General features: G+C 41.9%; 1 protein-coding gene across 1 annotated transcript in view; it reads left to right on the plus strand.

The window, feature by feature from the left end:
- Window positions 1–12714, plus strand: part of LOC147882206 (P-loop containing nucleoside triphosphate hydrolases superfamily protein) — a 128026-nt gene that overhangs the window by 33105 nt on the left and 82207 nt on the right. The window contains exon 7 of the mRNA XM_087401582.1: window positions 2291–2345. Coding sequence (XP_087257708.1) covers window positions 2291–2345 — 55 coding nt within the window. The remainder of the gene's footprint in view (window positions 1–2290; window positions 2346–12714) is intronic.

The following is a 12714-nucleotide window of genomic DNA, read 5'->3' on the forward strand; positions in this document are numbered from 1 at the left end:
AGCAAAGGAGTTCTTGTAAGAGGGAACTGGCATAGGAGTTCGAAGAATCCCTGCACACAAGGGAGTAGGAGAAATAACCCCCTTACCTCTATCAAGAGGGGAAGTGTGACCAATATAGGGAGGGGGCTGCTCATGGAGACTGAGAGGCTGATCATGAACATCAGTGATAGGCCTTGAAGAAATGGGTTGCCCTTCCTGATGAGCAAGTGGGGGGACTAGGGCAACCACATCTACGCCTGAAACAATTACATGAATATCTCCTGCTTGTAACTGAGAATGGTCCAAGGTGCCTCATAGAGGTGGCGGAGTGTCAACAACCCTCACAGGCACCCAATGGGGGACGACAGGAGCAGGACGTGCTGATCGTTCTATGCATGCTGAAGAAGAGGGTCCAGGTTTAGGGGCTGGTCCCGAAGGTCCTGGGTGAGAAGGGGGGGCTCTAGTAGCACGTGTAGAAGAAGTAGGACGAGAAGCCGGAATAAACCATTTGGGCCTTTTCTTCTTCCTTGGGCAATCTTTGGCGAAGTGCCCAAGGGTCCTGCAAATTTTACACTAATCCTGTCTCCCAGCAACCTCGACTCTCTGTCGAAAAAATAAACCATCTGGTCGCTGAAGCATAATGTGATCATCTGTAATATTAGGGTCACAGACGATGACCATGAGTCATGGCACCCCATTTGATCCGACAGCTTCTACCACTGAAGAGGGCATGCCAGGGAGGGGGGGGATTTGATCAACCCAAAAGTGGCTCCTATGGACGGTAAGAGTCGATTATAAACGTGAGGAAGGCCGGGGAATCTGATGAAAAGTGAGGTAACCTTGCTATCTTCCTCTACCGGATCGAAACCAAAGTAAAGGGTGTCAAAAAGATCCTCCTGGAGCTTAAAACCAAAGAACTAGCCCTAAGTACTAAACTTGCTGACTCTGGAGAATGAAAGACCACCTGGAAGAACCCTCGTCCAAGCAGAGGAATATGGGTGATGTGCCCTGCAAGGTCTCTAGGTAAAGCGGAAAGCATCCAATCCCTAGCCTGTAGCCTAGAAGGGTGGGAACCGTGAATGCGAGCAAAGAGTGAGGTAGTGTACTCATGCTCTGAATCTATCTTGAGCTGTTGAAGCTTGTCTTTGGAAAAGGTAACTGTTCTTGTGGCGATGGAAGCGGTTTAGGTCAAGGTGGAAAGGCCGATGCAAACAGGAAGATGCTCTGTCCTTCCGAAAACTTGTTGCTGGGAAGAGAGATTCTCTCCCTTTTTCCTAGAGGGGGCTGAAGAGGGGGGGGACGAGGGTGGCGGGGGCAGGCAAGGGAGGGGCAGGGGCAGGACGGAGGGGCAGCAGGGAGTAGCTCGGACGGGGACCTCAGCAGCTCAGCTCAGCACTACCTGATGAAGACTTGAGGTCTTACTTCCTCTGTGGGGTTCTTGGAAGGATTTCAAGAACCTTCTGGAAATCTCTTAGGAATATTAAAATTGCTCTTTTCTTTTAGCTTTCAATTCACAAAGGGATTGCATTGAACTAGTGGAGAGTTCCAGAGGTTCGGGGCAGCCCCTACTTGCCCTCGTTGCCTTCCTAGTTAGGAGTCCATTCACCATTGCCCATGGGATTGTAGATAGGCAAGGTTTATCTAGAAGGAGATTGCTAGTCTTTTGAGCAATTTTGTTCATTCCTCCTTCTTCATGACCTTGGCTTGGCTTGGCTGTCTTTTTCGAGGCCTCTAGTCTTTTATGAGAGGAATGAATCTTCTTGGGCTTTTTCAGTTTGACGACATTTACTAGACTCAATGCTCTTTGGATGATGTTCCCTAATCTCCTTACATGCATATGCCTCGGGGATACTTTTGGGGAATCTTTTCATCCCATGTTACAACAGGTTTTTGACCCTATGATTCGGAAATCTTGGGTACCAACCTATATCAAGAAGAATCACAAGGGCAAAAAACAGCTGGGTTTTATTGATGGTGTGGTTTCATCACTGCATCAGTTTTTACAGAGCAATAATTTGAAGCTGGAGGATGCTGTGTTTGATCCTCCTCCAGCTTGATATGTAACTTTTTACTTGGCTACCTCATGACTTTTGCTCTGAGGCTTTTCTTGTACTTATTGGTGGGTTTTTACCTCTTTTGAGGTTTTGCCACACAGAAATATAAGATTTCACTTATTTAAAAAAAAAAAGTGGGTGTGTGTGTGTGTGCGTGTGTGTGTGTGTGTGAGAGAGAGAGAGAGAGAGACTAGCAGCACCTATCCTTGAAAGGATAGAGTCCCTAAATTTTTTGGTTTGTATGGTTTCTCCAACAGGGCGTGATGAGCTGTCTAATGATCAATGACTTGGATGCGGGTATTGGAAGATTTGGTATGCTCTTATAGGCAAGTGCTTCAAGTTAGCACAATGTTGTGCTTGAAGCTTCCCAAGAGAAGGGAGGGAGTGTCCACATATTAATATAAAAATTTGTGTGTGTGTGTAGAGGTACATTTATTTTTGTTTATGTAAGTATATAAATACATGTATATACATCCTCACATCTATTTTTTTGTTTCTCTCTCTCTCTCTCTCTCTCACACACACACACACACACACACACACATTTTTAAAAAAAAAAAAAAAAGTGGGAAGAAATCTTTTATTTCTGTAGAATAATTACATTCATAGTTACTTCAAAAACGAAGTAGCTACTACTCAACTAAAGATCTCAGTATAAGCTGTATATACATCCTGATCAATCAAACGAGTCTGAAAACAATTGTAGAATGATTGTTGCAGAGATCGTTTGAAAAAAAGAAAGAATGAAAATAGTGGATCACCAAAGACTCTATGATTTCTATCCATCCATAAAGTCCATAGGGTCCAATAGCGCACCCATACAAAAAATAAATCAAAACCCTGTCTCTGTGGATGAAAGACAAACAACCAAAAAAATCTGCCAAAAGTAACAGTAGGAAATCGCTGTCGAAGCCTCTATCTGATGAGAGCAATGAGATCAGAAGTATTTGGACAAGACCAAAAGATGTGAAACACTGATTCAGTAGAGTGCTGGCATCTGTGACAAAGAGCTGAAGCAATATGTCTGTGTGCGAGTAACTGTCTGGATGGAAAAATGCCAAGGAGAACTCGCCATAGGGAGAGCTATTGTCGAAGAGGGACTTTGTAATGCCAAAGGAGACGCAGCCTTTTTCTCCACCACTTCATTGGACGATCCATATGCCAAACAGTATTTGCTCTGTGGGAAATCTAAGGTGGAGGTAATAACACTTTATACAGGGATGACACTGTGATATGTGAGAGCTTCAAAGGATGGGCGTATGAGGAAGGAAAGGCACAACCTTCTGTGGCCTGGGGAAATTGTCCCCGCTTCTCAATTCATTCGACATCTTGGTTATCCTCTAGGCTGGGGACTCACCCGTTCACAACAAACTGATTGGGTGCTAGTAAAGTTAAGGGCAAAACTTGAATATTGGAAGCTTGCAACTTGGCCATTACATGTTCGTCTGCGAATTACATAATCCATTTTGATAGCATACATACAATTTTATCTGCCTCTCACTATGTTCACTAAGGCAGATCTGGTTTCATTTATGTCAACTATCATGGAAATTTTCTGGCGTTCAAAACATGGTAAGAAAAGTCTCAGATTACTCTCTATGCATCGTCTCTGTTCTCCAAAGATGCACGGGGGTCTGAACATTCTCAATATTCAAATGCATTTACTTGCTCACAGAGGGAAAATGATGATACAGTTTATACAAGGAGATCAGCCTTGGGCTTTCATGATCCGCTCTCTCTTATTACATCTTCATACATCTGCCTTTGGGAATTGGCAGCCTACTCAGTGGGATTTTTTATTTGGCTCTATCCAAGGCAAGATCAGAGGATGCCCTTTTGTCTCTCGTCTGCTTCTTGATTGGAAACACATTCTATCCCACTTGGAATGGCATGGCAGGGACTCTCTCTCGGGCAACTCTTTGAGGGTAGAGAATATTTTTTGGTCTAAAGTATTCCACCCTCCTTTGGCCATACAAGAACCCCGACGTTCTTATTTTCTCTCCTTCAAAGGCATTTCATCTGTGGCGGATGTACTTCAGGATGATGGCACAATTTTATCTTTTTCTATGGCTGCTCGCAAATATGGCTTGGGAGCTCATCATCATCCTTTATGCCATAAAATTTCAGAAATGCTCCAACCGTACTTGCCGGTACCTCATTTGAAACTTCAGAATCGGCTTGAGGATTGGATTTTACGCTCTCACACACACACTTTTTTTTTTTTGTAAAACCAAGATACTTATATTATGAAACATTCATTTACATCTAGGCAGTGCTCAAAATAGAGCTACAGCCCTATCCATCAGAAACAATAAAAGAAAAGTTGAATACAAGAAACATCCAAATCTTCCTCATGTAAGGCATCATATAAAGACTGCCTTAATGAGGCTCTGAAAAACTCATAAGGATGCTGAAGAGGAGAATTCAGATATGCTTGGATGCGCTGCAGCCAAAGGGTCCATAAGGCCCAGTATCTGATTTAGTGGAAGAAGAGAGAATACTGTGACAAAGAAGCTGATAGTTTGCCATACATCCAGAAAAACCTGTAGAACCTGTGTGCTGAAAATCTGAGAGATAAAAAATAGGAGATTCTATCTAGAAGGTCTCTGGAATATGAACAAAACCACAATAAATGCGGAATACTCTCCGATGCAAGGTGACATCTTGGACAGAGAGGTGAAGCTATTCGTCGTTTAGCCAATTTCACTCCCACTGGAAGAATACCAACAATACATCTCCATAGGAATAGTCTTTGCTTCAATGGCATTTTCAACTTCCATATCATTTGCAATCTTCCTTTCCACCAGGCTAATGATTTGTTCAGATGCCATAAAGAATTAGCATGATGGGCAATCCAAGGAGGAGGTAATATCAATCTATAAGCCTGTATAGATGTCAATAACTGCAAAGGCTTAGAAGAAATGCTTGGACTTGAAGGCTGAAGGTGCCAATCTTGAAGCCTGTCACTGCCATTCAATGTCGGAATCGGAACCAGAGGAAGTAGGAGATCAGCAATAGCTTTCCAAATAGGTCTATGATGCATTGCCAGGTTGTATGGTCTACATGCTGCTGGAAAAGGGAGAATATTTCCTTGCATAAATACAACGTCATCAATGAACCGGATACCCATTTTCATAAGATTGTAAGCTCTGATGGGTTGTTGAACAGCAAGGGGAGAGGAAAACACAGCACTCCAATGAATACTCTCCAATCTGAGTGAAGATGCTAGAGAAGCAGGATGAGGAGACCATTTGATGTGAGAGAGTACTTGCTTCCAATCCTGAATCAAGGAATTAGAATATGGACAACCAGGGATTTTACCTTGAAATTTTCCAAGTACTACTTCCGATGGATCTACTATCCAATGTCCATAAGCATGTGTGCGCATCTGACCACACAAAATTGCTAGCATAATAGACCAAGGCTGCTCTTGTTGAAAGAATGTTTTGAGCATAGTGAACTTTCTTGCCAACACATGATATTTGATGTTTATTATATTCAAACCACCATGCATTCTGGGTGAGCAAAGCAAGTCCATTTTGAGCAACCGTAAAGCTTTTTTATGAAGCTTGGTTTTCCAAAAAATCTCCATGGCTTGAGACATAAAAGATGTGAGATCGCGAGATGACCAATGTAATAGAGGAAGGTAGAACTGGACATAAGCTACTGTGGACAATTCGAAGCCGTACATGCAGAGGCCAAGTGGAGATCTTCCAATATTCTAATTTGTCCTGAATTTTGTTGAACACCCACGACATTTGTTGCTTATTGCTGATTTTCCAGCCAATAGGATAGCCCAAATGTCTTACTATATTTTCCGGTTGAATAATCTGGCATGGCCACAGAATAGCATGCCAATCACAATGCTTGAGAGGCAAGAGTTTTGATTTCTGAAAATTAATTTTAAGACCAGCTGCCAACCCAAAATCTGAAAGGGTATCCATCAAGAGGCGAATCTCCAATGGACTGTTCTTTAGCATGAAGAATGAATCATCTGCATAGGCCTGTGCTATGAAGGGTCGTGAACCAGAAATCTGAAGCCCCTCTAGCTGTCCAGTATCAACCATGTGATCCATATAAAGAAGCAAAGGATGTGAAGCAATGGCATAAAGCAGGCACTGAGAGGACATCCTTGTCAATCCGAACGTTCGAGAGTCCAAGACTCAGACAAATGTTTCCCTATAAAGCATTGTGCAGTGGAATTTGAGTAAAGCCAATATATGACATTAGATAGCTTTGGCCCAAAACCAAGTTTTAGCATGATTTGAGAGACATTATCCCACTGTACTGTATCAAACGCCTTCGCCACATCCACTTGCATGACCAACACATCTTGATCTGAATATTTAGCATATTCCATTGCGATAAGTGTGTTACTGATATTGTCATGTATGTGCCGTCTTGGAACAAAACCATATTGCCTGGGATGAAGTCCATCATGAAGGATATCCTTTATCCGGTGTACCAACATTTTGGCAATCAATTTGTATATCACCGGCATCAAAGTGATGGGCCTCCAGTCATCCATAGTCTCACAAAGAAGCTTTTTGGGCACAAGCTTAACCAGACCATGCTTCCAAGCTGAGGGAAGATGTTGGTGCTGCCATGCTGCATTAATAAACTGCAGAATTGGACCCTTCATTTCCGGCCAAAAGGCTTCAAAAAATTCAGCCGTCAGACCATCCCAGCCAGGGGATTTATGTTTACCCAAATGCTTAAGGGCTTCATCCAATTCATCATCTGAAAAAGACATTTCCAGCATTGAGGCTTTTTGCGGGGAGACAATGGGAGAAACAAGTTCAGTAAATCTGTTACGAGCCAATGCGACCTGAGGTGTAGAAGAAGATGGCTGAGAAAAAAGGAGCTGAAAATGATCTAGACATTGTTTTTTGAGCTGAGAGAGAGACTGGGTCCAAAGACCATATGATTTCCTTACCCTCATGATAGATTGGCTTTGTCTGTGTGCATGTAAGTTCCGAAAAAAAGATTTAGAGGAACAGCCCTTATCTAGCATAGGTTTAACTCTGGCCCTAATCTGCCATTTGGACAGCTTGCGTTTATCATTGGCATCAATTATAGAGGAAGCACAAGACAGTAAATGCTGCTCAGAATCAGATAGAGATCTTTGATGACTAATCTGTACAAGATACTGCTTGTATGATTTTGCCCACTGGATATGCTGTCTGGTTTCTGCCATGTACCATCTTCCATATTCCTTAATGACATTTTGAATACGATGTATGAAAGAGATCCAAGCAAATTCCAGATCCTCCTGAGCATGGGATAGCAATGGCCTGCAAGCCAGTCTGATCATATGCTGAAATTTTTCGTGAGAAAGATAGAATTGATTAACCTGTAAATTTCTAACTGAAGAGAGCTGCAAGTCATCCAGAGGCATACCAAAAGAAAGGGTGAGCCAAAGTGGAGTGTGATCAGATAATTGTTGTGAATAAACAGTCCACATCTGACATGTATATTCATCATATTGCTGAGCATGAATGAGATAATATCTATCAAGCTTGGCCCAATAATCTGTAAAAGCATTATGATATATGTAAATCCCATCACTAAAGGATGAGTTGCTGTCCATAAATCTGCAAATCGAAGTGATGATGTCATGTGTTCCCATTGCTGGATTTCAGAGGGCAGCATATGTGATTTATGAGTGGTATTGTCCTTCCAGTGAGGAGAATTGTTGAAATCACCACAAAGTAGAGCATTAGAGGACCAAGGATATTGCTTTATGGAGTTCCACATTTGAGCTCTGGAAGCTGAATTTTGAGAGGCATACAAAGATCCTATTTCAAAAATCTCTCCATTGATCATACATTGGATAATCATCCATCGTCCACCTAGATCATTATATGCTATCCAGGGTTGCAGGTCATGTCTGGCTAAAATGCACAGCCTAGAGAATTGTTCCGATCCTGAATAAAATATATCATATCCTGAAAAAAACCCATGCTGTCCAGCAAAAAAATGCTGATTATGCTCTTGCAGACATACAACATCCGGATGAGTTGTATTTATATCTCTCTCACACACACACTTTTTTGGTAAAATCCAGTGTATCTATATTCTCATGAATTTACAGGATGGGAAGTCTCCCACACACTTACATTCCAGGATGGGTCAACAGTTTCCTCAAGCATATATTTTCTTCAGAATGTCCCTCAAGCTCTCTCTCTCTCTCTCACACACACACACACACACACACACACACACACACACATTTTTTGTAAAAGAGAAATTTCATTTAGAAAAATTTACATTCATAGTTGTCCAAAGTAGGACAGCTACTACTCAAAACTAGAAACAATAATAAAAGATTTCCAGCTAGGCTTGAGAAAGTTCTCCATAGGAAAGAGCATTCTAAAGAGGCCGAAACAAAAAAGCTCAAAATAGGGAAAGCGGTTCACAGAAGAGTGCTCATACAATCGAATAGTATGAGCACGGTACAATGACCAGAGAGCCCAATAGCGGCACCAGGAGAAAAATTGATTGTGTTATGGCATTGGAGCATGTCTACCAAATAACCAAAACTGCTTGCCAAAAGAAATGGAGGGAAAGCGAGCTCGTAGTCTTGTCATCAATGTGAAGAGAAAGTCATGAGCCACAAGATAGGTCCAAAAAAGGTGTAAGAACATCTCATGTGCCTGAGAGCAAGTAGGACAATCTGAAGAAGAAATATGTTTGGCAGCCAAGAAAGACCCCACTGGTAAAGCCCCAACCAAACAACGCCAAAGGAAAATGCCCTGCTTGAGAGGGAGCTCACTGCTCCAGATGCTGCGAAGAGAAATTTTCCCCCCAGAAAGAGACTTATACCGATACCAGAAATGATTTCCATGATCCTTGATCCAAGGCTGTGGAAGAAACAAGTAATAGGCCTTCTTGGCGGAAAGATCTGCGAATGAAAAAGAAGAATAACCTGGAAGCTGATGGTCAAACCTCCAATCCATCAAGGGAGGATTGGAAAATAGGCGAGGGCAGGCTGAAAATGTTGCAGTAGAGTAGTAATAATGCGCCTAATAGGTCTATGATGCAACCCCAAACAATACTGTCATCTGGCTTGTGAAAAGAAAGGGTGTAACCTTGATCATCCACAACATCAACAACTGTAAAAATCCCCAACCGATGCAGAAAATATGCTGTTGGAGGCTGTAAGAGAGCTCAAGAATGTGGAAAGAGACGGCTTCAGTTAGGGCTCTGCAATCGAAGGGTATTACTACTAGAATCTGGAGGTCAACCAGTCTAGTGTAAATAATCTAGAAGCTGTTGCCAATCATGAATCAGTCGAGAAGAGAAAGGGTAACCAAGAAACGACCACGAAAGTGTCCAATGCTCACATCAGAAATAGCTGGAATCCACTTGCCGAAAGCTTCTATATGGAGAGAGGAGACGAAACAAGAGAGCATAACAGTCCATGGCTGTCTCTGCTTCAAAAAATAGTCAAAAGTATAGCCTTGAGGGCAAGAAAATGAATTTGAGGGTCCGGAATGTTTAGACCTCCATGCAGCCAGGGTGAACAAAATATTTGCATTTGAAAAAGCATGCTTGGTGTGCCAAAAGTATTCCATAACCTTAGTGATGAACTTTCGAATATCTCGAGAAGACCAAGGAATAAGAGGCAACTAAAACTAAAACTGCACATAAGTTATGAGTATAGACTGCACAATTCAACGGCGAATATGCAGTGGCGAAATTGATAATTTCCAATAATCTAGCTTGTGAAATAGTTTTTGTGGGACCCAAAGTCTCTCTTGTGGCAAAGAATTGACGCACTGCCTGATTGGCAGATAGCACAAGCCCAGGCCACAAGATACTATGCCAATCACAATCGCTGAGAGGCAAAAGCTTTGATTTACTAAAATTGACTTTTAGGCCAGCTGTAAGGACATATCAAGGGCGCAAACCTCTGAATTTCGTAGAAAGAAAAAGGAATCATTCGCATAAGGCTGGCTGACAAAAGGTGGGCCTCCTAGAAACTCAATGCCATGCAAGTCCTACTGAGAAGCCAAGGCATCTATATACGTTAACAAAGGATGAGTAGCAATTGCAAAGAGGAGAGCACTCAGAGGACATCCTTGTCGGATAGAGCGGCCTAAAGACCAAGATGATGAGAGGGTATCATATAAAAGGCAACTTGCTATGCCCTCTCCTCATATAACGAGTCAACCACATTTTGCATTTTTAGCCCAAAACCCAATTGTCACATATTTGTTGCAATAAAATCCCATCTAACAGTGTCAAATTCTTTTTCAAAATCAACGTGCATGATGAGGACATCTTGTTGAGTGTATGCCAATATAAGCATTTGCAATATTGTCCATAATCTGCCTACGAGGGACAAAACCATACTATGCAGGGTGCAATCCCATGCACAAGAAGTGCGATATATACAAAACCAACATTTTTTAAATCAACTTGTAAAACACATGCATCAATGTAATCGGACACCAATCAGATAAAAGATTGACAGAGGGGCCTTTTGGGAACCAAAAGCAGCAAGCCCTTTTTCCAAGATAAAGGCAGGTGATGTGAAAGCCAAGCCCTGTTAATCACGAACAAAAGAACCGGGCTCAGCTGATCCCAATATTCAGCAAAAATTTCAATTGTCAAGCCATCCCAACCGGGAGATTTACGGTGCCCTAACTTGGAAAGTGCCGCTTTCAATTCCAAACGAGTACAAGGCAATTCCAGTTTGTGTGCATCCTCCTAGGAGAGTATCGGTTGATCATTGTGTGGAAAAACCCTTTGGGCATCAACCTCCACAGGCAGGGGAGGAGGCGGGACTGCAAACATATCAGAAAAGTATTTATGCACCTCATCATCAAGCTGCTGCATATTCATTTTCCATGTTCCATCCCGGTGCAAAACATGATGCAAAGAATGCATGCGATAGGTGGCATGAAGCCTTTTGAAAAACGCCTTGGAAGAACAATCAGTGTCTTGCATAGCTTTCTGCCAAAGCGAACCTTCCATTTTTAAAGCTTGTGATGATCACTGTCAGATAGGCAACAAAGGGCATCCCTAAAAGTAGATTGATCCTCTATGGACAATTGGCCCTGTTGTGCTATAGAAAGTGAAGCGTTGAATCAGGGCTTTTGCATTTGCTACTTTGTGGCGCAAATCCCCAAGATAGCATTTACCATAATCTTGAATGAGAACCTGCATTCCCATGGATAAATGGTCCCATGCCTATTCCCATCAATCGAAGCATGCAAACCCAGTCGACAATGAGAGCCTTGACCATAATCTGAAAGGCATGATGCTTCAAATAAGAGTTATTGACCCGTAAAAGTCCTTTGCATGGCAACTGCACATCATGTGCAGGTAGAACAAAATGTAAAATCATAGAGACTAGAAAATGATCAAATAGGCGCAAGGCATAATTCAAATGCATAGCACAAGTAAAATAGCCAAACTGGGCTGCATGAAGCATGTACCATCTATCCAAGCATGACCAATACTGAGTGAATGCATTGTGATGGAAAGTATATCCAATATCATCAGGCTTGAGATGCTGCCATAAATCACAGGCCTGCAAAGTATCAACCATGAGTGCCTAGGCATATCTTTCGCTTGCCATCATATATGAACAATGTGTACTGCCATCTTCATTGCCAGGGGAGTTATTAAAATCTCCACATATACATGCATGCTCCCTCCAAGGATATTCAGCCAAGCGATGCCACATTTCAGCTCGAACTGCAGATGTAGAAGATGCATAAATGGAAGCAAAATCATAATTGCCCTTGTTGATGATGCATCTGGCAATTAGATAACGACCATGCGGGTCATTATACACCAATTACGCTGATTATGTAATATAATCCCAAAACAGCCTCCATTTATTTATATCTATGCACTTTTTTTGGTGAAAAGATTTTTCTTTTATATTACAGAGTCACGATCCCAAAGTAGGATGTGCTCAAGTACATCAAGAGAAGATGTCAAGATATGACAAATATACATCACGATCAAAAGTCCTTGTTTGCAAGCTTTATTTATATCTAAACCCTGAATGCTTTATACTACAAGATAGCTATCTAGAAAAAAACTGGCAAGCTGAAATAATACATCAAGTGAAAATGTCCATGTAGGACAAATATATATCCTGATCTATGCAATGAGTTTGCAAACAATCTAAGAGCAATTTCTGCAAAGAACAACGGAAGAAAACAAAAGTAGAAAAAATTGGATCACCAAAGACTCTGTGATTTCTAGCTTTTCAGAGAGTCCAGAGTGCCTAGTAGCAAACCTAGGTAAAGAATAAATCAAAACCCGGCCGGTTAGGATAGATCCCAAACAACCAGAGAAGCTTACCAAAAGCAGCATGAGAAAATCGCAATCTCAATCTGTGCTGGAGGATGCCTAAGAAGCTCTATGTCTCGGGGCAATTCCAAAAGATATGAGATATTGATTCCCTTGGAGCTAAACGCCGACGACAAATAGCTAGAGCAATACGTCTACATGATAAAAGCTGTCCAAACGGAGCAACCCGAAAAAGCTAACGCCATAAAAAGACCTATTGGTGTAATGGAACCTTGGAGTGCCAAATCTGTTTCAATCGCTTTCTCTACCATTTGATTGGACGGTGCAATGCCCAAATCTGATTGGCCCTGTCCAACACCCAGGGTGGTAAAGAAGAGACTATTATATGAGACAACTTCAAAGGTCT

The sequence above is a fragment of the Dipteris shenzhenensis genome, chromosome 30, assembly GCF_047967505.1.
Source record: "Dipteris shenzhenensis isolate YYH24624 ecotype China chromosome 30, Dip_SZ_1.0, whole genome shotgun sequence".
Classification (NCBI taxonomy): Eukaryota; Viridiplantae; Streptophyta; class Polypodiopsida; order Gleicheniales; family Dipteridaceae; genus Dipteris; species Dipteris shenzhenensis.